Source organism: Poeciliopsis prolifica, unplaced genomic scaffold, assembly GCF_027474105.1.
Source record: "Poeciliopsis prolifica strain line A6 unplaced genomic scaffold, Auburn_PproV2 SCAFFOLD005, whole genome shotgun sequence".
In the NCBI taxonomy this organism is placed as follows: Eukaryota; Metazoa; Chordata; class Actinopteri; order Cyprinodontiformes; family Poeciliidae; genus Poeciliopsis; species Poeciliopsis prolifica.
Genome location: NW_026562380.1, coordinates 5,898,622 through 5,923,283, shown reverse-complemented (window position 1 = coordinate 5,923,283; position 24,662 = coordinate 5,898,622). Strand labels below are relative to the sequence as shown.

Genomic DNA, 24,662 nt, shown 5'->3' with positions numbered 1-24,662 from the left:
ACGTGTCCGCCATATTGTGAGTGGCAAGTTCGATATGGAAAACCAGTGCAAGCATTGTTGGGAACTGGATTTTCGAAATAAAAGAATTCATTCAACTACCTCTGATGTGTTGATTTGTATTCATTTGGTTCATTTTGGTGTCATACTATGTCATCACTGAGACATAGTATCGAGAAAATAAAATAACATAAGGTGATTAAAATATACGGACATTATTTTACCCCTGGAAATATCCAAAGAAATGTGAAACCTTAAAATCTTGTTTTTCCAAATAACAATAATAATAGTAGGCTAATAATAATAATAATAACAACAACAATAATAGTAGTAGTAGTAGTAGTAGTAGTAGTAGTAGTAAAAATAAAAATACTTAATTTTTATGTTTGTAATATTTATTGTTCATACTACAGTCTTATTTAATCTTATTTTATTATTATTTACTGTAATTTTATTATTATTATTATTATTATTATTATTATTATTATTATTATTATTATTATTATTTATACTAGTAATAATTTCTACAAGTATTTCAGAAAGTATGTTTCATTTCACGGCGAGTTAAGTTTCTATTTGCCATATTATGCCTTGCAATACCAAAATTGACCAGCAGGTGTCACAAAAACCTTGAGATTAAAAAGAAAATCGCTTATGCAGAGTCAACACACTGACATTCATGCTGAATTTTAATGCTAAACTGAATACAATTCGGTATTTAAGATATGGTATATGTACAAAATTATTCGAGTCATTCACTCTTCAAAATAAAAAAAAATATATATGTTCTTCACTCATTGTCATATCAACTCGTGGGAATTATTTTTATTTATTGTAGCTGTAGTTTATTAAACTATTTTTTCCTGTAGGTGTTAAAGAAATGTAAGAATGAGAAAGTGCACAAAGTGCCTGGGTGGGAGGGATTCCAGCCGCAGCAAACCAATGCATCCTGCAGAGCTCAGAGAGGCTGGGTTAAACTTTCCAAGAGTTCAGGCGGAGAGAAAAGCGCATCTCCGTTTCGGGTACCTGATGAGCATCGCCTCAGACACGACCCGACCTTCCGACTTTGCTTTATGGGGATTTGTTCAAGCACAATAAAAAACGGAAGCCTGACAAACATTTGAAGGGATACCAACTCGACCGCTGGTGTTTCAGAAATGGCTTTGTCTCTCCGAAGCAGGTGTTTGGTTTTGCTGTGCTTGACAGCTGTTCACTGCGGCCATGCAGCTCTTCAGGTAGGAAAAATTTAGTCAGCTTTATGTCTGAAGAATCTGTATAAACAATTCTGATACAATGCATGTCTGCCAAACACCTCTGATATAATACACCACCTCACAAAATTATATTTTTTGAACTCTCTTCCACATACATTCTTTATGATAAACCAGTGCAACATACATACAAAGTAGCAAGAAAATGATACGTTCCCCCCACCTCTTCCATAAATAATCATTTGAAAAGTTTGGCACATGCTTTTATTAAGCCCTCCAGTCCTGCACATTTTGTTACTTCTGCAAATCCTTTGGCATTGATTTATTTGTGCCTTTTGAAAGACATGAATACATTGAGATTATAACTACTGCACTGTAGCTCAGGCTACAGTGCAGTAGTTATAATCTCAGGGTCTTTGTTCTGCTAAAAGACAAAACTTGACCCCGGCCTTCACCATCACTCTGTATTTTTCTTCATCTACCCACTCCAATCAATTTCCCCATCCTTGCTGTAGAACCCCACAGCATGATGCTACTACCATCACTATGTTTCACTTGTGGGATGGTGTGTTTGAGAAAATATGAGTTGACTTTCTGGACCTAAATTTTTTTGATGTTCTCTATTGTACTCTGACAGACTGTGAGGTGTTTACTGATTTTGAGAAATAAATACTGAGAATGAATTACATGCACTTTGAAGCATGGCGCTCTGCAGGTTTAGTGCGCTTTTGGAGACAAACGACAGCCCAAAAAATAGATGTATGAATTGATTTATTCACAGATGGACTCTGAAGGTACTTGGTTGAAGTGGTGCTTATTTAGAAGGTCTGAACACAAATAAATGTCATACTTTTCTGAATTTTATTTGGAAAACATTTGGAAAAACATTTAGTGCTGCTCTTCCACTTCACAATTTCGTCCAACTTTGTTTTGGTCTACAAACGAAGTTTGTAGACCAAACACACTGCAGTTTGTTTTGTGGATGTTACTGTATTTATTGTTAAATATATTTCACAAACTATTCTCATATCTCAGTGGTCTTGTTCATTTTGTTTTCCGACTTGCATCAGCCGCTGTAAGGCACGTTGGCTGTGTCACTTCTGTGATCGTATTTTACAGTTTTCACTATTGGAAAACGACTTTATGCTGTTTGAAAAAAGAGAAAAAAAAGAAAAGAAAAAGTTACATCTGGATGTGAATCTTCCCATGTCTTGTCAGCTGGTGGCATTTCCTCTTTGCCTGCAGCAGGTAAAATAAGCACAGGCCAGACTCTGAGCTGCACTTCTAATGTACTGAGACTAATTGCAATTGTACAAAGCCTCCCTATGCTAGCGGAGGAATTTAAGGTATGCTGCAAGGGGAAATTGTCCCAGTGAGCTTGTGATTAACAACCCTACTGAAAGGATTAAAGGCACTTTCTTTGAGGAATTCTATAAAGGCATTTTTTTCTCCAAAGCGACTGTGGCACCCGTGCTATTTTCGAGCTGGATTGTCCAATGAACTTGTACCTTTACCTGCGGTAAAAAAACATTTTTTTAAAAAGGCACAGAAACAACATTTTGGACTTAAGTTTCCTCTGACATCTGCCAGACATCTTTAGTCCAGCTGCGTCTGCCACTGGGGTTGTGGTAATGGAAGCGAAAGGAGGTGTGGGGAGTCAGAAACCCCACAGCTGAGATGGCTCAGCTGTGGGGTCTAAAATCAAACCATCAACCACAACAAAAATATGTCATTAATATGACATATTTCTAATAGTTCTAATTACACGGAAAACAGTTTGTTACCATGGGAGTTCTGTTCCATGCTAACATATTTTTATTACAAATGGCCTCATCCTTCACATCTGGATGACGCTGTTTATTCACCACTCATGTTTTGCCACCATTAAACTGAGGTAACCTCTACCCTCATGCCTCCATTGCATTCAAAGATTTTCTTTCCTGCCAAGACTCCTTTTTACTGCTAGCTCGGCTCATGGCCCATCACGTTTTACCAGCAGTCCTGCATGGATAAGCACCAGGTGGTGGGAGTGCTGCGTCAGATGGAGAAGTTCTTGAAAGGCCAGGAGATCCGGTTCACAGAAGGTCTCCGGATCATGAAGTCAAAGCTGGCGTCGCTTCAGAACTCCGTCTCCAAGTTACCTCAAGCTGATCAGTCAGCTGGTGAGTAAAAACAGATCATCACCAGGATTATTGTTAGAGGTTCCTGTGTTGACAAAAACTTCAAGAAAACCTGATTTTATTCAGTTTATTTAAATATCCTTGATTAGACTGAATTATTATTTATGCTAAAATATGATGTGGCATGATTTGTACAAAAGACCAAAAAAAGACAACATGAATTTCTTGGTATGTTTGCTGAATGCACTGTTTATTTTTCTTGCCAAAGTTGTTTTCATTTTGGATCCATATCAAGATCATGAATGTCCTCAAAGGTTTGGTTGTTATATTGATAAAACCTGTTAAACTGTCAAAATATGACTAAAGAGCTCTCTCTGCATTCATACTTAAAACAAAATAATATTGGACATCTTTACAAGTTGACAATAGACCTTTTTCACGGCAACCGGAAGCTGTATCTGATAGGGCTGCGGCACTTCCTTTTTTGGTGACTGTAATTCAAGTACTCTGAAAATGGCTCTCCTCCTCTGGTCCTTTTCATCGTCCTTACTTAATTTGCCAGCCCTTTGCCAGAGCAACTTCTGTGCAGTCCAAGATGACACGGACATTTGGAGAGAACTTCAGAAATTTCTGAGGCAAACTGGCTTTTACCTTCTCACGACTAATCCACAGGTTGATGGAAGAGAACACAATGAAGAGGTAGTTGGCCCAGCTGATGGTCACTCGGCTGACAGTAGCTATGCTGACTTGAAACATGTCAGCAATGAGCTGCTCCTTCATGCCCACAGCAACCTTGAATGAGTACATCAGAAGCTGGCTTCAGCACATGCTTCCTCTCCAAGTTTCTGTGCGCTGGTCCAGTACACCAGGCGTGATGCAGAGGGTGCAATGGACTCCCAGAAGATCAGAAAAAACACATTCAGATGGAAATTTGGTGTAGAACCGGATCTGGTCATCAGAGGCACAGTAGCGGCTAAAAAGTGTGGCAGACAAATCCACTTTTTGAAGTCTGGCCTCCAACTCCTTAATATAATCCAGAGCTTCATCAAGTGCACCTGTAAAACCACAAAATAAAATGGAAAAACATACGGTTAGCAATAAGTTTTAATTATATATTTGAAACATTACTTCTGTGAAAATCAATACATGTTGTAAGTCAGAGCATGTATGTAGACAGCCATTGACTTAATCTCTCCACAAAATACATAACCACATAATCTCAATTTCATTATTATGTGATAATAATAATAATAATAATAATAATAATAATAATAATAATAATAATAATTTTAATAATAATAATATTATAGCAACAGTTATATTTTACTGAAATTCTCTTACATGGAAAATATATACAATGTACTATCTTTTACCTGCGGGTGGTTGTGCCGTGTAGTCATGGTCTGCAGTAGCATCTTCAGCCTGGGTAGCTTTCTGAGAAGGCAAGCTGCCGTTTCTTAGCCCTCTCGAAATCAGACTCTCTCATTGCCGGTGCAGTGAAGTTATTCCAGGCAAACAGGGACGGAACAGCTCCACTTTTAAGGCGGCTGGTGGTGGATCCGCAAACAAAATCCTCCTGTGTGAAGTGGCGGCTACATACGAAAGTGCTCCCCGTCTTTATGCAAAAGTCCGGACCTTCATCTCTTCGGATCGCCTGGATCCACTGCCTGCATTGGTTCGGGTCCGTCGGGAACGCATGATAAGGCTGTTTTCTTGCCCCACATGAACAAGTTCAGGGACTGAACAAAAACAACTGCGCCGAGACTGAGCCATTTTACTAGCCTTTTAATGCTAACGCTATAGCCACCGGAAGTTGTCCAAACCCACATCCGCTTTATAAAACCCGGTGCGGTTGTGCCCCGGCCCCGCGCATGCGCACAACCACCCTGGCCCCGCGCATGCGTACAACCGCCCGGGCCCCGCGCATGCGTACAACCGCCCGGGCCCCGCGCATGCGCACAACCGCTTGGGCCCCGCGCATGCGTACAACCGCCCGGGCCCCGCGCATGCGGACAACCACCCTGGCCCCGCGCATGCGTACAACCGCCCGGGCCCCGCGCATGCGCACAACCGCTTGGGCACCGCGCATGCGTACAACCGCCCGGGCCCCGCGCATGCGCACAAGCACCCTGGCCTCGCGCATGCGCACAACCGCTTGGGCCCTGCGCACGCGCACAACCGCTCGGGCCCTGCGCATGCGTACAACCGCCCGGGCCCCGCGCATGCGCACAACCACCCTGGCCTCGCGCATGCGCACAACCACCCTGGCCTTGCGCATGCGTACAACTGCTTGGGCCCGCGCATGCGTACAATGGCAGAGACCTTTTTCCCGGCAACTTGAAGCTGTATCTGAAAGGGCTGCGGCACTTCCTGTTTTGGTGACTGTAATTCAAGTACCTTGAAAATGGTTCTCCTCCTCCGGTCCTTTTCATCGTCCTTACTTAATTTGCCAGCCCTTTCTTTCGCTGATGCGGAGGAAATCGCAGCGGTTCATTCATCCACCAACAAACGTGTGAAAGGATACAAGTTCTTCCACGAAAAATATATCCACCGCTATCAAGGTAAGAAAAGACGTAGCTTAGCGAGCTAACCGCTAGCTACAATATATGAACTACACAAACTGCAGAAATGATCAGGATAGGATTAATGAGAAAAGCAGCCAACAGGCCCATAGGAAGGAGCCGCAAAGATTGACGGTTATGGAGGAACGTCCACAAATCTGACCTAAATTCACGGAAAAGTGATGACAAGAAAGCCACTTGGAAGAAGTTGCTTTTGCAAAAATAAGATCAAAATTAAAATATTTTACGAAGAGCCATATTTAGCATAGCATATCAGCCTGAACAACTATGCCAGAATCTTGCTATGCGGTGCACTTGAAGGAGATGGTGTTAAAATTATAGCTGTAATTGTAGAGAAAAAAATAGCTGTACAAATGCACATTATAATTCTTTGACTATTACCCAAAAAATCTGACTTTGTAGTTCTAACGTGACAAAAAGTGAAAAAGTTTGAGGGGTCTGGTACTTTTACAAATTCCTGGATATGTGCTCTGTCTGAGGATTTCAGTGAAGGACGGTCAAGTGGAGGAAAACCGAATACCCCAAAGTATCGGGTTTACAATATTTTGGAAAAACTCGCAAGTTGAATTTGATCTTCAAACGAGGTTTCACTGAGTGAGTGACAACAGAAAGCCAGATGAAGCTTTCTGTGCTGTTGTATAATGGAGTCATCCTGCAGTTCAAGACTTTCTCAGTTGCAGAGCTTGTTACTTGACAGGGGAAGTGGATTTGTGGAATTGTGTTGCTTGGCGGCAGACTCCGGGACAAATTTGTTCGTGATGGACCCTCCGGCTCATAACTCTCTGAAGAGTGCTGCACAAGGCAGGAAGACACTGGTATTTTATAGAGAGCAGTAAGACCTCAATAAAGACTCACAGAAACCTCAAAAAAACATATAAATGTTGCATTTACACGTTCACAAGCCAGCTTCATTTTCCCATGGAACATATTAGACTAAGGAACGACCTCCAGATTTTACATATTGAAGTTGGATTAATAAGGAGTAATAATATAGTGAATATGGCTCTACTTTGAAATCCTTTATTGTTTTTCACAACAACAGTTGAAGAATTTTGTAGCTGAATATTTTTAGCTACTCTGCTAAAGATAAGTAAAGTAGAAAGCCTCTAAACAAATCTTATCCCTATTAATGTTTTGTGAAAAGCTCTTTTGGCCGCAGGACAACACTTAAGTCTTCTACACTATTTCACAAGGTTGGAGCACACACAGAGCAAGACATTTTTTAACTTTCCTCCTTTAAAAAAATCTCTCGATCATATAGAATTAGGAGTTTATGAATTTCTCTACTCAGCTAACTCCACAATTTTCCACAGAAAATGTTATGCCTGCTGAACCACTTCTGTAGAAGAACAATTTTCATTTTTTCAGCCCTATACTCCGATATTTGAAGTGTAAATGTGATTTTGTTTCAAACACATTATGATGCTGCGGGTTTCTGAGGCCCACAGTACCACAGATCCTCCACCTTACAAAACAGTGGTCGTAAAGGGCTTTAAGGAAAACCACCAGCTTGTTAATGAAAAATTAAATCTTAACGTCATCTGAAGGAAACACACAACCAGTGAAATTCCCAGTAGAGTTTTCAAACTGTTTTCTTTTGTGATGGTAGGACAGGAAAGTCAGTTTTCTGGTTTGTATGTAGATGACATTGAGTAGATGTTGTAGGGACCACAATTTTTTTTTCAGTGGGGGTTAACAAGAGCATTATTATTAACCCAAATTAATTATTGCAACAACTGCAGATATGGGTTCATTTAGGTGAGTTTTAAATTAATTTTAGTCTGCCTTACTTTACTAGTATGATCTGCTGTATTTTTCTGTTTTAAAGAGTGGCTATAAAATCTGTTTTATATAATATTTAGACCATAGGGAATCAGTTTGTGGTTACTAGTTTATATTCTGATCAATTTAGAAAAGAATAAATGAAGATTATTCATTTAAATTTTTTACAAGAATATGTTAGCCAATAAAGGTTAATATAAACTAAAAATTTTTTTTGTGGTTTTCCTGTAAATAAATTTACACAAACTGAAAGTTTTTCAGTGCTTCCACAAATGAAAGTGATCTAACTATAAGGTTGTTTTCACTTCTTCTTTACTAAAAGCACCAATACGTGTAAAGAGTGTGCTGACAACCGGATTAATAGTTCATATAACGTGATGTAACGTGATGATATGTTTCTGTTTCCAATACATAAACATGCAACATGTTCAGAGAAGGGTTTAGCAGGGTAAACTCGTCCTGTTGTTGACCTAAAACTATGGTTTGGACTTCGCCAGCATTTGGGTAAAAGTCAGCTGGCTAAGTTTTCTTTTTGAAATCACAAAAAAGAAAAAGAAGAAAAACACTTGGAGGAAGAATAGAAAGTCTCATTAAAGCCCCCCAAAATTTTTTTCCAGTAACCAGTCTTACATAATGTGATTATTATTCAACTTTTAAAGCATAATAAATGAAATACATTCTGACTTGTAGGGGTTTACTGACCCATAACAGAGGCTGATCCTGCGCTGGTTGACTGTAAATGAGGCATTTGAACATTTGTTTCCCATGAAGGCTCCACAATGCCCAGTGGCATTCCTCTGGCGAAGAATGCCAGAGGATGCTGGGAGGCTTTCTCCACATGTGACCCTCCTTCCTCTCCTTCTTTCCCCCACAGCTCCGGCCACCTGCCCCTCCCTGGACGCCCCGGCTCATGGAACAAAGTTCGGTTCGAAGCATTTCGTCGGACACGAAGTCCATTTCGTTTGTTCGCAGGGGTACCAGCTTCTCGGTTCTTCTACGCGGGTTTGTCGTGACAACGGCACCTGGTCTGGCGTCAGTGCAGTTTGTAAAGGTGAGCAGCATCTCAACCAAACTTTTAAAAATTCATGTCATCCTGAGTACACTAAAGCTACTTTAGATTGCCCATATCTTACATGTCCTACAGGGTTTCCTTCGCAAGATTTCCCCCAGAAAACTTGCTGAGCTCCGTGTTGGGGCACCAGGGCAGTCATTCATCCAGCAGCCCGTCATGTTTTTGAGTTCAAAATTGTTTAAAGTTGACAGGAAATTTGAAAATACCACTTGATAATCATGTGTTATTGAAAGATTGGACGATTAACACCTGAACACCAACTACAAAAGCTTTAAAAAATATTTTTAAGACTTAAATAAATAAGCAATGCTTAGCCTGGTGGCCTGTCAGGCTTATAATACACTAGAGGAAACCCTGCTAATATATGACTAAAGTCTACCAAAGCTCTTGAAATACATTATTTGACAGTCTAGTGTTTTGAGGTGCCAATTCAAGATTATACGGCATCTTGCCTCCGATTTCAAAACCATCTGCAAGTTACAATTCACTCATAAGGTGCTGAGAGAAACTTCAACTCAAAGACCAAACAGCTGTTCACAGATGAGAGAAAGAAAATATAAATCTTCAGAGTGACTTTGGTGACCTGAATGAAGCACTTGTTAAATTGGGATTAAATGTCTCTGAACACAGAAAAACACCTGTACTACATTCCACTGTGGGGTGCCTTCCCCTGTTTCTCTTCTTCATTACCATCAGAGCCTGGGCTACTGTAAGATAAACCACCAGCTCCCCTCCCTGCTGCTCATGTTTCTCCGGTTCTTTGTCAGCGCTCCATAGATGGGGCTCAGGCCAACCATTATAACCAGCAGTGTCTTTTAGTGCAGAAATATGTTAGGCATGCTACTGATAGTCATTTCAGCCTAAACTGATGGCGAGCTATCCAAAAATATTCAAAGTCGAACATGAAGATGAATTTATTGACTTTTCTGGCTAAAGCAACACCATGGGGCTTTACTCCGCACAGTAGAGGATTCCTGCTCAGCAAAAGAGGCCCCGGTTTGCTCATTCTCCAAAAAAGCAATGACAGAGGGTGAAAAACCTGAATACTAAAAGCAGTTTAAAAATATCTGAGTGCGGCTTGTATTTTCATGACACAGTCCAGTGGTAAGCACTGGAGAAGCCAAATAAAAATGAAAGAAGCTGCTTGCCATTTGGTTTATAGCTTAAAGGGTAGCAGCTGCTTTGTATTTTCTCCATCTACTCAGTTCTGAGAGCTAATAAGAGGGAAAAAATTATAAGGCTTACTATACTATTTGACCATTTTTTCTGTGCATAGGTAACAGTGAGAAGAATAAGTGTTGTCGCCTGTAAGAATATGGCTTTAATCATCCCAGAGCAGGAACCTGAAGCATTTCAGCAGCAGACGTAGTGACAAACAAATCAGAGGAGTTAAAACATTGAATAAAATATATCAATCTATTAATCCATTTTCAACACATTCCTAATCCTTGTGGGTTTTAAGCAGTGGTGGTTTCTACCTTCAGTATCGCTAAAGACAGGTGTGAATGTATGCATGTCTGCAGAGGGCCAATAAAAAGCAGACTTTTTTGTGTTTTTTTTTTTAAATGAAATGATGTTTTCTTTTCCTCTGCAGATATAAGCGAGTGTTCAAGTAACCCCTGCCAGAATGGAGGTACGTGTGTGGAAGGTGTCAACCAGTACAAATGCACCTGCCCCCAGAACTGGAGCGGCTCTCACTGCCAGCACCAAACCCAGACTGGTCAGTAACCAGATGTTGCTTGGTTTGTTTGCAGCTGCATGTCTGCAAATTCGATCTGACTTTTAAACCACGTCCCCTCCCTGACGCAGCACCGCCCGAGTGGAGCGTTATGAACGACCCGGCGTTCAGTCGGCGACCTCGCTGCGCCCAAGTCAACCAAGCCCAACACTGCAGCTGTGATGCAGGCTTCCACATGAGTGGCACGTCTGACAACAGTATCTGTCAAGGTGAGCTGTAATTATGTGCTAAATTAATTAATCCCTGTGGGGAAATTCTCCTTCGGATAGTCGTTCCCTCAGGGATGTGAGGTCAGCCACAGAGCAGCTCCCTGTGGCTGCATGGCTGGCTGCAAGTAGCAGATGTTGTGCAGACTTTACAGCAGAAAATATCACTGAAGGCTCAGTTTATTTTCCCTCCTTTGCAATGTGTGAAGCTGTTCTGTGGCAAACAAAATAATCCCCTTGAACAGCCAAAAGCTGATTAGCATACATTTAGGTCAGAGTTTAGTTGTTTATGTTTCTACAGCTAGAGTAATATTGTGAAAGTGGAGGGATTTAACTTAAAAGAATCAGAGTAACTCTAACTATTGTTTCTCTGCAGACGTCAATGAATGCGAAGTGTATCGGTTGGACCAAGGAGGGAAACTGTGTGTCCACGAGTGTGTGAACGTCCCCGGCTCATACCACTGCTCCTGTCCCAGCGGTTACAAGTTACTTCCAGATGGGCGGAGCTGTGAAGGTGAGTGACAGGGTGGAGCTGAGGACAAAGGCTCATTGACGGGGCTTTGGCTGCAGACCCGTGGAGGTATGCCTGTCCACCAAGCATGATATCTGTGTTTTAGTAAGACAAGAAGTCCTCAACAGAAGAGATTTTCTGCTTTCCACAAAGGTGTCTGTCTCAGGCCTTGCTCTGGCTTTTATATTTCAACCCTGAAGGTAATGGTGCCTCACAGCTGGAAAAAATGACCTCACGCTTTTTCCTTCACAAGGCCATTCAACGAAGACTAAACTTAAAACCCAAATAGGGTGCAGCACTCCACCCCCACCCCAATGTCCACACTGTGGTAACCATGAATCAGGGAGTCGGTCTTTTGCCACTGCTGTGTTGTCTCTTCCAGATGTGGACGAGTGTTTGAGCCAGAAGCATAACTGCAGCAGAGGGACATCTTGCATCAACACTGGGGGAGGCTTTCGTTGTGTCAACCCCGAGTGTCCCCGTTCCCACGGCAACATCAGCTACGTCAAGACATCTCCTTTGTAAGTGGGCACAACCCAAAGAGGATGGTTTGTTTTAACGTGTGGTTTTTTTAATCAAAATAAATGAATATTAAAGGATTATATACAGATGAAACCAGATATTTACATACACCCAATAAAGACAGGAAGACAAACACAAAATCTTACCAAGTATTTTTCATCTAATTTGTAACAGAAGCGACAGAGATCAATAGCTCTTTTGGGAACATCAGTCAATCATCTAATTGGAATTTATCATGACAACAATAACTCAGAATTGTTATCATGATAAGAAATGTATCATAATAAATGAAAAACGATACAATTCCGGTCCACCCCGAGTTAAAACTGTACTTTATGTCTTCGACCTGCACTAAACTTTTTTTTATTACTGAAAGAACGAGATGACGTAAGAAAATGTGAGTGGACACATTTTGTCTCTTGTGCTGCAGTCAGTGTGAGAGGAACCCCTGCCCCATGGACAGCCGCTCCTGCCATCTGGCTCCTAAGACCATGTCCTTCCACTACCTGTCGCTGCCCTCCACGCTGCAGACCCCCGCCACGCTGTTCCGCATGGCGACCGCCGCCGCCCCCGGCCGCACCGGCCCAGACAGCCTTCGCTTCGGCATAGCGGGCGGGAACTCCAGAGGCACCTTCGTCATGCAGCGCTCAGACAGGCAGACCGGTGAGCTGATTCTGGTGCAGCAGCTCCGCGGGCCTCAGGAGGTCAGTGTGGACGTGGAGATGTCCGAGTACGCCGACCGCAGCTTTCAGGCCAAGCACGTGGCGAGGGTCCACGTTCTGGTTTCGCCGTACAGTTTCTGAACCTGGAGGAGATGAAGAGCTCAGACTGAAGCCTGTACAGGAACAAAGAAGAGTGCACAAAGGCCACTGAGGGGAAAGAGAAAATGTTGCAAACCGTCACAGATTTCTATCCAGTCTGCTTTACTTATGATGCCAGGGTCTTAAACAGTGCTGTTTAAAAGCATAAATTTCTCAAAAGATAATTTGAGTCCATACAAAATGTAGTTCTAAAACAAGCATTTCATTTATTAAAGGTGAAAAAGCCACCTGCCTAGTTCTATGTGCAGTAAAAGCATTACTCCTCTCGGCAACTGTAATGAGAGCCAATATTCGCAAATGGAGAAAACATGCACCAGAGTGAACCTTTTAAAATTATACTTGGGGAGCAATAGACACTCAGAGTATCCATTAGTAAGAGGCTGGGTAAAACAAGGCATCCTGTGGGATGTTCCAAAGCCAAAACTATTGTGGACCAAAAAAGAGCACAACTATTCACATTTGTTTAAAATAATCAATTTTGATGACCACCTCGACATTTATGAAAATTTGGGATACACTTTTAAATCGGCCCCAATTTCCTTAATTTTGGGAGATCAGCGATGGGCTGACATTTAAATGAGAAACAGATTTTATCAACCAATCTTATCTACCTCGGCGACGGTACGGCCCCCTGTTGCTCTGCAGTGAGAGACTATTGCCAGATAATTGGCTGTGTTGCTATAGTTAGCAACTTTCTAGACAAAATAAATTGTAGCAGTCAAAATCAGAAACAGCAGGTAAGGCTTTCTATGGATTGTGGTTGATGATCGGCCAGAAAACTGCAATCGGTGCAGTATTTTGTACACTGCTTAAACATAATTGGAACTTTTGAATAGGTGTGCGTTGTGATACATTTGGTATGAAACAAAATCAGCTTTTTAGAAAAAAAAAACAGTCGAGCTGACAGACATATTGGTGGTAGTGTGATGTTGTGGGCTGCTCTGCTGCTGCAGGACCTGCATGACTTAGTTCAATTAATTGAACCATAAATTCTGCTCTCAACCTGCAGCAAGAAAAAGATGTGGAGGGATGACTTTGAAAAGGGGAATGTATGCTGGAAAACCTGCAATATGGCTGAAGAAGAAAAATTCTGCCAGGGAAAAATCTCATTGCCTGTCATCACAAACCTTTGATCCCCAACATTGGCACAGCGAGTTATTAGGCTCAGGGACGCAATTACTTTTTCACGCTCGGCCAGCTTGGTTTGGATGGCTTTTTTTCCTTTGATGAATGAAAAAACTGCATTTTATGTTTTGCCAAATGCAAAATACTTTTTCACAGCACAGTTTATGAAGTGTGGTTCTGTATGACAGCGTGTGCTGCAACTTTTAAATGCATCTCTGCTTCAAAACTCACCTGAGTCATATAATGATGTCATCAGCATCAGGATGAACTCACTGCCTTCTGAGGAGGAGATTCAGTCGTTTGATTCAGGGGCCACCATGGAAAAAAACAGATGATCTAACTTTAAAAAGTTTCTCTGGTAGAGGGTCTCATACATAAACATCCTCACCTGGCATTAGTGCTTGTGTGGCTCTAATTTATTGGCAATATTGTTGCTGGATTTAAAAGTGTAACATATTATGTGCAAGTCATATCATATACTGTATATTTGTGATTTTGTTTTGTTCCAGCTTGCACTCATCTTCTGCCAACAGCTGCTGCAGCATTTATCTCTCTGTCATTGTCTGCATGTTATGCAGAAATACTGTTTTCACAATGCAGCTGAATTTGGCGCATTTACTTACATACTTGCTTGTCATTTTGAATAACTCCAACATTACTGCAATAAAGCCAGTCCAGGGTTTCAGCATGCATTAACAGAACCTTTCTTGATGCTGGACAGAGGGCTATTAAATGTCCTCTTGGCGGTATCTGTTTCATTCAGCTGCCACCGGGGAGTGAATTTTAATGAGTGAAACCCAAATCTGTGTATAGCTGATAAATGAAGGCTGGATGTGCTGCAAAAGCCTTTTGTTGATGAAAGGATGAAAGACTGGAGAAGAATGTGCGTTCAATAATCTAACCCATGCAGGAAAAAAAGAAAACTCCTTGGCGATTGCAAGCCAAAGCATTTCCCAAATGTCTTGGAAGGGGAAAAGACGACTCTCACACTATTTTTATTTGACATAAGTAGAACGAACACCAACTGTCACATCTTAAAAACATATCTCACCGCGTATTTTGATCAGGAGGGGGAGAGAAAATGGACTAATGCTCGCCATGTGTCCTCCTCCTCCTCGCGTGTCTCCGTCCTGGTGTTGACGCAGCAACGAAGGAGGCCGATCAGAACGTCAAAACACGCGTCCCAAAGAAACGATGCACTCTGCTCCTCTGATGACTGCGCGCCTCAGTGTCAGTGGTAACATTTTTTATTTGATTTGATTTTATACTTGGTGCTCTGTTTCAGTCGAACGGACATTACAACTGGAGTGCAGTTTAACGTTTTATCACGTTAGGTTGGGATGTTCACTGTTTGAAGGGAAACGGGAAGCTGAAGCCTGGCGTAACGCTAAACGACATGTTTGCAAAAGCAGCCAATCCTGACGCGCCGTTCATTTTGGCTGAAGCTCCACGTGAGTTTCACTGGTTGTGCTGAAAAGATTTAAAAGTACGCGATTTAATTCATATTAAGGTTTATTTGGTGCTTGAACAAGTAACATGTCCAGTTATTTTCAGAGGGGGTCTCATGCATTTGTGGATTTAAGCTGTTTGATAAAAAAAAAAAAAGAAAGAAAGCTTGCAGATGTAATGGTGCGCTTCAGTTGTGGTCTGTACTCGGGAATTCAGTCTTCCCAGTATTTTGATGATGCCATCATGCAGCACGCTTCAGTTCCTGCATCTTTGCTTGGTGGTTCCTTAATGTCTCATTTGGTTTTTGGGGAGTTGCAGATTCAGTAGGATGGTTTGAATCTTGGCCATAATTAGGTGTCCCAGCAGAAGAACGATGCCAAACATACCTTAAAGCCGGTTTTGGAAAAGAAAATGGGGGATAATCTTAAACTCAAAAGACTTTCCCAAAATCCGCGACCTCAACCCTTGGACAAATCTCAAAAGCTGGGTTCTTACAAGGAAACCAGCCTATATAAGTGAGCTTTACAATCTCTCATAAGACGTTGAGCCAGAATTGTGAAAGAAGTGTGTTGATGGCAACAAAAACAATGTGGTGAAACCAAATATTTGTGGGTGGTTTAAATTTTCTGCAGTATGTGTAAGAGAAAATTCACAACAGATTCAAAATCTTGTTTCTGTTAATAGGTAATACAAATCCACTGCAAAAAGGGAAGAAATGCCTTAATAAAAAACAAAAAAAGAAATAGTCAAGTCAGTTTGAGATTATGGAAACTTATCAAAATTATAACCATTACCTTAAAGTGCAACTAAAGCCCCAAATCAACTTTTTTTTGCTCATTAACTATCCAAATAGGTTATTTAGGGTACCGGTACTATTTTTATGTTTCAGTGAATATTTTTGTCATTTTGATTTAAACTTTAGCTGAATTCTGCTATTTCTTTAAAATGGTACCAGTGAAATTGCAAATGATAAAACGTGCTCCTGAATTGAAATAATATTTATTAAGTGCATTTTACAGTTTGAAAAAAAAAAAAGGAAACCCTTGATATTGCGGGGTTGAATTGCAATACTTCAGGTTGATTTCAGAAAGGAAAACTACAAGAAAGATGAGTTTTCTTGTCCAAACACTTCCCACTTGTGGAATCATAAAAGAAGAAGAAGAAAAAAACAGAACTGAGCCAAAACCCGCCTGTACAAATAATCCGAGGTCAGATTCAGGTGTCTGCAGTTTTAAATAACAGGACAATTTGCCATCATAAGCACAAATATTTCCAGGTTTCCTACCAATACAAAAAAAAAAAAAATGCAATGAGGACTTTATAAACCCATTCAAGTGGCCACCTAGTGCTCACTCATAATGTGTGATGACATCGCCAAGACAAACATAACAAGCTCTGCTGTTAGATTTAGACGACGTGCAGACAAATATACCAAACAGGCAGGTCATTTGAAAAGAAAGTCAGAAAGAATAAGACTGAGACAACATGTTTGGTACTAAGGTTTCTGTGAATGCAATTATTTTATCAGTAATTAACACAAACATTGCAAAGAAAAAACCTGCAGAGTAAAGAATATTTTAGGACAGTGCAGAGCATACGGAAGCATACATCATAACACACGTTACAGTAAACATGGGGAAAACGCAAACAATAAACGCATAAGTACACTTGAAACACAAATAAATAATGAAAAAAAATCACCAAACTTTGTATTAACAGAGATACAGCATATTGCTCCACATCTCATGCTCCCACCCACACAGTAGTTTCAAAACATTAACTCTAATTCGACACGTCTCGACTAACCCAGCGACAATTAAATTTATGCAAATCCTTAATTTCTCTTCTTTCTCTCACACACATTCACTAACCCTCGGGATGTTGGGTCTTTTCAATCTGAGACACAAAAATATCCTTTCACTCAAGTTGTTCTCAGAAACCCATCTAACGAGGCCTGACAAATAAAAGACAGACACTTAGGCACAGCTTTGATCCTGAAAGTGCATCAGAGCAAAAAATCTATGCAAAATTACCATTTTGCAGTTTTCAAAGTCGTTTTTATATCCGGTAAAAACAGGATGCTTAGGACCCTCCAGATTTATGCAAAACGGATTTCCCCGACTAATACAAACATCGGCAAGTTTTGATATAAACCAAAATCCTGATTTGATGTTAAGTATTGACTATAGTGTACTTAATCTGTCTTGCGGCTGTAAAATTAACTTCCATTTATCATTTTTTAATTACATATTGGGAGAAAAAAATTCTTTCAGATATTTTGAAGAGTTAAATCTTATCATCCTATCTTATATTTGAGAGTACGTTTATCCATGGTGAGGCTCTCTCCAGTAAAATACATCTATAGCGTACAACAGAAATAAATATTGAACAGGAAATACTCTCTCTTTGGAAAGCTGAAAACTGGTGGGAAAAAAAATATTAAAGTGAATCTTTTGGTCTGTAAAAAGACAAGAAATGTTTCTTTCTGGTAGACAAGGTAAGAAAAACATGGAAAGTAGCTTCCCACCAAAACTGTTGCCTACACAACTCTGTGAGGTAGCAGCTACTAAAGAGGATGCCCTGAAAAAAAAAATAGAAAAGAATAAAAGAAATAAAATAATGGCACTCCACCACTGACCACTAGAAAAATCCAGGTGTAAACTGCTTCAGTGTCAGGAGCAACTGCTGTGCTGCTGGAGGTTGTCTGCATCACTCCAGCTTCGACATCTCGTACTTTGTCGTCATGATTTCCTGGAAAATAAAATGCAGCAATAATTTTTATAACTTGGCTTGTTTTTTTTTTATTGTATTCATTCAAACCAATCATCTGAGGCTCAAAACCCAAACTGATAAAACGGCAGTAGAAATTTTCTGCAGATTAGATGACAAGGGAGAGTGCAGTTGCGTGTCTCCTTTAGTGGTTTCAATCTTGATCAAAGTTTTTCATACCTCATCAGAGTCGAGCAGGACTGGAAGGGCTCTGTGGGGATGAAATGAGAAGCACACTGTTACAATCACACAGGCCTCAAGTGTAAAAATAAATTAAGAAGAAGACGAGAATAATTCACTGCACTTCTAAGGATGCTTACACATCAGTAAGAGAGCTTGGAATGTTGTCCTCCACCCACTTCAAGTCTTCATCCTGAGCAAGTAAGAAAAACAAAGAATCAGAGCAAATACTGCCACCTGCTGATGCAACACACACTGAAAGACTTTTATTCTAAACTTTGCTCCTATATTATTAAGTTATTATTAAAGGAAGATGCTGAATAAACAAGACATAATAAAGTGAACGTTGCAGCGTCACTCACTGGGTTTGTTTCCGGAGGCTTCGCCGTGCCGTTTGTCTCAACCTTGGATGATCTCAACTTTATGCCATCGGCTACAATTTTAGGAGAGAAATCAATCAACAAATGTTTACACACCTTTCGGATAAAGCTGCTATGATAAAACCGCACCAATGTTTGAAGACGCGATGAACTCCTCAATCTCCTCGTCTTCAGAGTCATCCATGAGAGGCGTGAACGCATACCTGTTGGAAAAGGAATAATAATTAATGCGGCTGATAAATTAGTTAAGGGTAGTTTAACAACCTGCCTGAACTGCTTCTTACCTTTGGTTGTTTGCGGACGGCCGCCATAAAAACATTATGACGAGCAGAACAAAGGAGAACAAGAATCTCCAGAAAGCGTCCTCGACCCAAACCTCGACCCAGTCCTAAGAATTCAAATGTAGAGATTTAAAAAGAACTAAATAAATGAGCAAAAGCCACAGATGTACAACTGGAAAAGAAACAAAGTATGCTTACAGACTGGCAATCTGCCAAGTGCAACTTTTTAGCAGACCAAGCCATAAAGATGATAGAGGCTGAAAGGGAAAGACGACGGTGAGAAACGGCATTGTGTGATTTTTCATTTCAGGTTTTTGTTTTTTCATTTAATAAACGTACTCAAAGGTTGTTGTTATTTTTCCAAACACAAACCTGGTTGGCATGGTAACTTTGCTTTATCACAGGTGTATAAGGACAGGTGCGGGACTCACCAATGACGGCGAATATTAGCGTGTTTGTAAAGTGCCTGTAGAGCGACAGCTTCACAGGGTTTCTCCTCAGCTTCAGAGTCTTGATGGTTTGGGCTAAGCTGACAAAGATGTGGCAGTGGTAGTCAAGGGAAACAAACAACTGGCATCACATGGAAACCAAAGCAAAACACAAAAGGTCCATCTGATATGACTCTACAGGTTAGTTTGATTTATTTACTGCTGCTGAGAAAAAACTGCTGAGCTCACCATTACTGACCTGTTTGTTCAGCAGCCATACTGGGGTTTGAGACCCTGGGTGCTGAGAAATGTCTGATTTTGTAGAGATATATATTTTTATCTAGATTATTATTACAGGGGATCGTCACCCATTCACAGTTCAGGATCTCCAGTTTTTATCGATTTTATGTATTCAGATGCGGCTATAGACTCTGTCCTCCAGCAAATACGAGGGGGTCCACTGTACCAGATTATTTAGATCTTTAGATTTAGACTCTGAATTGTACAACCTTTAGTAAATACTTTCGTAATAAGACGTAATACTAAGTTCTTTCCAAATCTTTTGTAATAACTTTTCTATTTTTGACATGTAGGTTTTTACCACATACAAAATAAAATATTACTAGATGTTACATGATTCATGGTTATTAAATAATGTTAATAAAGTGCCTATATGTCAGCTTATGATTAGAAAGTTGTTCATTTTTTCTAAACATGTTCAAGTTAAAGCTTGAATACCATCTGTGAAATCAACAACAGTAAGTTTCATTGTGAAATAAGTTACTCAGATCCTCAATAGTTCAGGCTAACATCCAAAGGCATAGTTTGTACAACACCAGCCAGATTAAATACAGGAAAATGTCATTTCACAGGAAAGGATTAGCGAACAGTTGAATCATTAACAGAAAAAACAAAAACAAGCAGGTATAGAATCAATGACTAAAGTGAATTACTTCCTCTCAAATGCAGGATAACAGAGAAACTAGACTTAAATTATATTACAATTCACCCATTTAAGATTTGGGGATCAGAAGGGAACCACACAGGGAAAGATTGCAGGAGCACAAAAGGATATCCACCAGCATAAAGAAGAATCAAGCAGAGCCAGGGGAATGTTGGCCAACAGGGCCAAGTCAGAGTCTTTAGTCTGGAGGGGAATCAGAGTGCAAAGGACCCAAAAAAGAAGAGAAAGATGAGGGGAAAAAACCTCAGATTGGATGGGAGATAAGAAAAGCAACACAGCAACCAAAACATTTAACTATTTACCAAAATGGAAATAAAAAAAACAAATCATCAGTCCCCAAAAGGAAGAGTATCCAACATCCACTGGCTCAGAGCATGAGCACTTCATGTTTCATTAACTGCTGATTATTGCAGCTGATGAGTTTACTGGAAGGATATGAACCAGATGGCGCAGGAATCAAACACAGCCAGAACAATGGCTGTAATGAGAGCGGGGCCATTGTCTCGACCCTTCAGTATGAATCCCAAAACACATTGAGAAAAACAAATTGTGATGTCACGCTGAAGTCTGAAGATGATCAATAATAATTTATTTGGGAACAACTTGGATAAAAAAATTGATTTTTATTCCCCCTCGGTTTTGTTTTGTAAAAATGATTCCCAATTAAAGACGGTGAGAGCTCAACTCACCCCTGTGATCCTCAAGACGCCTTCAATGCTAGCAAAAGCAAAGTAGAGGATGCCGAGTCCCACGACTCTGTGCATCACGGTCCCGAGCCGCGGCCTGAAAGAAACACAACAAAAACATGAAGATAAACGCTTAATATTTCAAAAACAAAAAAAAGTATGACTGCGTTACAGAAAACGAGATACTTTATGATGCCGTATCCCAGGCTGACGATGATGACAAGAAGTCTTGCCAAAGTCCTCTTGAGAGCAGAAAGCAACTCTGCAAAGATCAACAAGCCAGGAGCTGCAGAAACGAAAACAAACAAACAAAAAAATTTCTAAATGTGTATTTTGCATTTTTTTTTTTTATAAGTCTGCAGTGTTGTTAATTTGCCTTATTTCTGTTCCTTTATTGTTCCCCACAAAATAATTAACAAGAAAGGGGATATATAAAAACCCATTTCGCTGTTTGGAAATCAAATTTTCAAAAGAATTTTGCACATTTTTTGAAGGATGCTGCTGATTGTTTTAAATAACAAAGTCAGATATAGTTTGTGTGGTCATCTAGAGACACTCACAGGCAGAGCCGACGACATTGGTGTTCTCATATTCGGCGCAGAAGAGCGCCTTCTCCACCATACCGAGGAAAATGACTCCAGCTATCCAGAACTGGATCCTGAGCAGATCCTTCCAGTAGCAGGCTGCCCAGACGAACCACAACAAGGCGTACAGGATGTACACGACGCACATCACCATGTAGAACTGCAAACGGAAAGATGTTAGTCGATAATCACATCATATATGGAAGCAGTTTTTCTCCAGTTATTAGAAATTTCTCAAGACATTCTCCACTAATGTCTTGAGAAGGAGCTTTCCTTGCATTTTTTCCTATTCAGAGTACAGAGTTAGGTTTAGATCTCTAAGCTGTCCTTCACTCTAACATCCAAAAACTCAAAAGATCTACTGTTCAATTCAGAGATTCAAATGTAATTACAGAGACAGACTTAACATTTGCAGCAATACATCAAATGGGAATGAAAAATAATCTTAAAATTAACATGAAAATGTGTATGTGGCACAAGATGCAAAACTAATTCTTAGTTTTGTACTTACGATCATGAGCGGCCACTCTGTGATAGAAATGTAGCCGTGTTTCCCTCTCATCACCACATTAACTGGAAACAGCAACATCCAAGCATCACATAAACTCTGTAGATATCTGACATTAAGGACGTTATGGAGCCCTGGCTGATTTCCAAACCAGCCTTTTATGGTGAAATATCTCACCTGTTAAATTCCAGCTAGCCTCGTTTATATCAGGAATGACTTTAACCACCAGCAGGTAAGGCCCATTCCTCCATGTGGTGGCTATGACGTTCTCTTTGGTGCTGTTAATGTTGTACTCATCTGAAATCCAGTTAGGGTCACTTTTTCCCTGCAAAGTTTCATAAGTAATGCAGAAGGGATGAATCTTTGGACAGATCTAACTGCAAGAAACTGTTTTTCTGCAGTGAATGAACATATTTAGACAGCCTGGAAAACCATTTTCCTATCCAAATCCAGATTTGGAATAATATTAAAGGAAACATTGCAGTTTTTTAGACTGTGTAAGGATTATTTATCTTAACCTTTAGTTTTGATGTCTTTATGTAAAGTAAGAAGTGAAAAATATTCAAGTTTTCTTACTGGTCCTTCACTCCCATCTGGTGGAATGACAGACCGTGGTTCTGCCTTGGCTTTCTGAGAAACAGAGAAACGATGCTGGGTGATGAGAAAAGTCAAGCTGTTAAATGTGTCGATAATTAATGCTGAAGAACCAACGTAGCAAACCTACACGGAGCCCAGGTAAGACGCGCAGGTCGCTGTTACACGTAATTGCACTGTGTTTGTGTTCTATGTACTCGCCCGCTGCGTTAGGTTTGGGGTCCAGGTTCTCTCCTCGGCTCAGCGGCGTCCGTTCATACATTTCCTAAAATCACAACCAACCATTTCGTCGTAAAGGTATAAATAAAAAAATTAACTACTGAAACTGATGGCTTGGAAGAACTGTACTTACTTCAATATTATTGTATTCATTATAGCAGGGGTGGTATTTTAAAAGCCAGTGGATTGTGAATTTCACCTGCTTGGGACAACTAAAAGACACAACTGAGAAATGAAGATACTTTTTAATGGAGGACACAAAAATGGCAACATCACAGTTTAAGGCTAAGATGAAAAGAAATTCAGCTGCTTGGATATTTTTCAGACCATCATGGTGTGGAAACTAGAAGATGCACCACATTTCACTCTTATAAAGAGACACAATTTTAAAATTACAGGGGTCAAGTAAGTAGGCTGATCACAATAACAAATTTTTGCTGGAAGAGGAATATTTTTGTTTTGAAACAATTTTCAATTAATACAACAATAAATGCATAATAATGCAGGTACATTCTCAAACTAATTTCCAGAGAATATTTAGCACTGGAACTGTAAGACATTTTAAATATTCAAAATACATAATAAAAAACCAAAACAATAAATAAAATGGATTATAAAGTCTCAACAAAATAAATTATTACCGGACAGCATAATTTTAAAGATAAAGTATTCGACACTGACAAGCATTGCAGTGGAAAGTGTGGCAGACAGAGTTTTTACTGTAAAGAGTGATGTAAGTGTAATGGGGATCTTTTCCTGTAACAATGCTCCCTGAAAAAATTACAATTTCTGATTTATCAAGTGATAAATTTATTTATTGCCTGTTGTGACATGCATACAAGAAAGAACATCAGTGTGTGCAATATCGGATCTTACCTTTAAGTACAACATCTGTCTCTGTAAACATGGCTTTCTTTAAAATGATTGGTTTTGAGCCCTGCACAAAAGTAAATAAAGCATGTGAGCAAAAACACTGGAGGACAGTGAGGCAAAGGTTAAATTAGGATTGAAAGTGAACCTAATACTCTGCATCTTTGCTGCAGAGTATAAGGGATGACCAGGAAGTAAACCGCAAACTTCACAGTAGTCCATATGGTTAACCAAGTCTAGACTTAGAGCTCAATTAATATTGCAACTAAAGTAGAGGAAACTGATCTCTACTTGAATTATTGATCAAGAAGTTTTCCAAGGGCAGACTCCAGGAATTGTGGTAAGAAATAAGATAAAGATCAGCTTTAAATGTTACAATTAGAAGAGTTTTTAGAGGGAAAAAAGTTATAATGTTATATTGTATCCCAAACAATTACAGATACATGAAAAAAAGGGGTAATTAATAACTTTAGGGTTCATTACAATAAATGGTTAAACAAGTTATGTTCAGCTAGAGCTAACTGGAGCTAGTTAGCTACCCATAGATTGTTTCCTAGCATTTACATTAAATGCTAGGAAACAGTCTGCTTTTTATTTAAATGCTTATTAGTACAGCAAAAAAAGAGCAACTGGTAATAGCAAAATGTTAAATCGACACTCAAAATGAATGGCTTCTATCACTAGGACACACTAAGCTCATTACAAGTTAAAATCTATAGCCTAATGCAGCTAGCGTTAGCTTGAGGTGCTGCAGTTATCTGCTGCTTCCGGCTAATACTTACATTTACAACCGCAATTTTCCATAGCCCTGTTTCTGGTGCCGCGTCTGTTTCATTTACAGTGCCGAGTAAAACTGTAAAAATCACCATCCACGGATAAATAACTCCCAGGCTCGGGCAGCTCCACGTCTTCATCCTGACAGTCGCTGCCATGTTTGCTCATGGCTTTTCTGATACTGGCCTCTAGGAGGCGCCCTGAACGCAGCACACAACTGAGATGAATGACCTGACATCAACGGCAAGTCGACAAGATGTTTAACACATTGTTTACATATTTAGAAGAC

General features: G+C 40.0%; 2 protein-coding genes across 3 annotated transcripts; one reads left to right on the top strand and one right to left on the bottom strand.

Annotated features, from left to right (window-relative positions):
* Positions 1-999: 999 nt before the first annotated feature.
* Positions 1,000-14,372, top strand: LOC129359745 (fibulin-7). Of its 2 annotated transcripts, none has more exons than XM_055029599.1 (8): positions 1,000-1,232; positions 3,208-3,370; positions 8,567-8,743; positions 10,359-10,484; positions 10,574-10,711; positions 11,085-11,222; positions 11,602-11,740; positions 12,172-14,372. In XM_055029599.1, exons 1-8 carry the CDS (start codon positions 1,155-1,157, stop codon positions 12,542-12,544), a joined length of 1,332 nt encoding a protein of 443 aa, XP_054885574.1. In that variant the 5' UTR covers positions 1,000-1,154; the 3' UTR covers positions 12,545-14,372. The 2 variants fall into 2 exon arrangements, with proteins under 2 accessions (XP_054885574.1, XP_054885573.1); XM_055029598.1 differs by having other exon boundaries at positions 3,205-3,370.
* Positions 14,373-16,119: 1,747 nt separating this feature from the next.
* tmem87b (transmembrane protein 87B) lies at positions 16,120-24,532 on the bottom strand. The gene is made up of 19 exons (XM_055029591.1): positions 24,382-24,532; positions 23,606-23,666; positions 22,863-22,954; positions 22,641-22,775; positions 22,493-22,546; positions 22,094-22,241; positions 21,920-21,981; positions 21,385-21,568; positions 21,011-21,110; positions 20,828-20,921; positions 20,250-20,321; positions 19,178-19,286; positions 18,945-19,003; positions 18,750-18,853; positions 18,595-18,668; positions 18,448-18,518; positions 18,226-18,278; positions 18,086-18,116; positions 16,120-17,887 (listed from the first exon to the last, which is right to left on the bottom strand). The coding sequence occupies exons 1-19, from the start codon at positions 24,529-24,531 to the stop codon at positions 17,846-17,848; spliced, it is 1,695 nt and encodes a 564-aa protein (XP_054885566.1). The 5' UTR covers position 24,532; the 3' UTR covers positions 16,120-17,845.
* Positions 24,533-24,662: the final 130 nt, after the last annotated feature.

Excerpts from the sequence above, each read along its gene's own strand:
- LOC129359745 (XM_055029598.1), top strand. The coding sequence starts at position 1,155 with ATGGCTTTGTCTCTCCGAAGCAGGTGTTTGGTTTTGCTGTGCTTGACA. Across the intron at positions 1,233-3,204 it reads GCGGCCATGCAGCTCTTCAG|CAGTCCTGCATGGATAAGCA; the intron begins GTAGGAAAAATT and ends ACGTTTTACCAG. Across the intron at positions 10,712-11,084 it reads TGACAACAGTATCTGTCAAG|ACGTCAATGAATGCGAAGTG; the intron begins GTGAGCTGTAAT and ends GTTTCTCTGCAG.
- tmem87b (XM_055029591.1), bottom strand. The coding sequence starts at position 24,531 with ATGGCAGCGACTGTCAGGATGAAGACGTGGAGCTGCCCGAGCCTGGGA. Across the intron at positions 18,117-18,225 it reads CCAAGCTCTCTTACTGATGT|AGCCCTTCCAGTCCTGCTCG; the intron begins GTAAGCATCCTT and ends TCATCCCCACAG. Across the intron at positions 17,888-18,085 it reads TCCTGCTCGACTCTGATGAG|GAAATCATGACGACAAAGTA; the intron begins GTATGAAAAACT and ends TTTATTTTCCAG.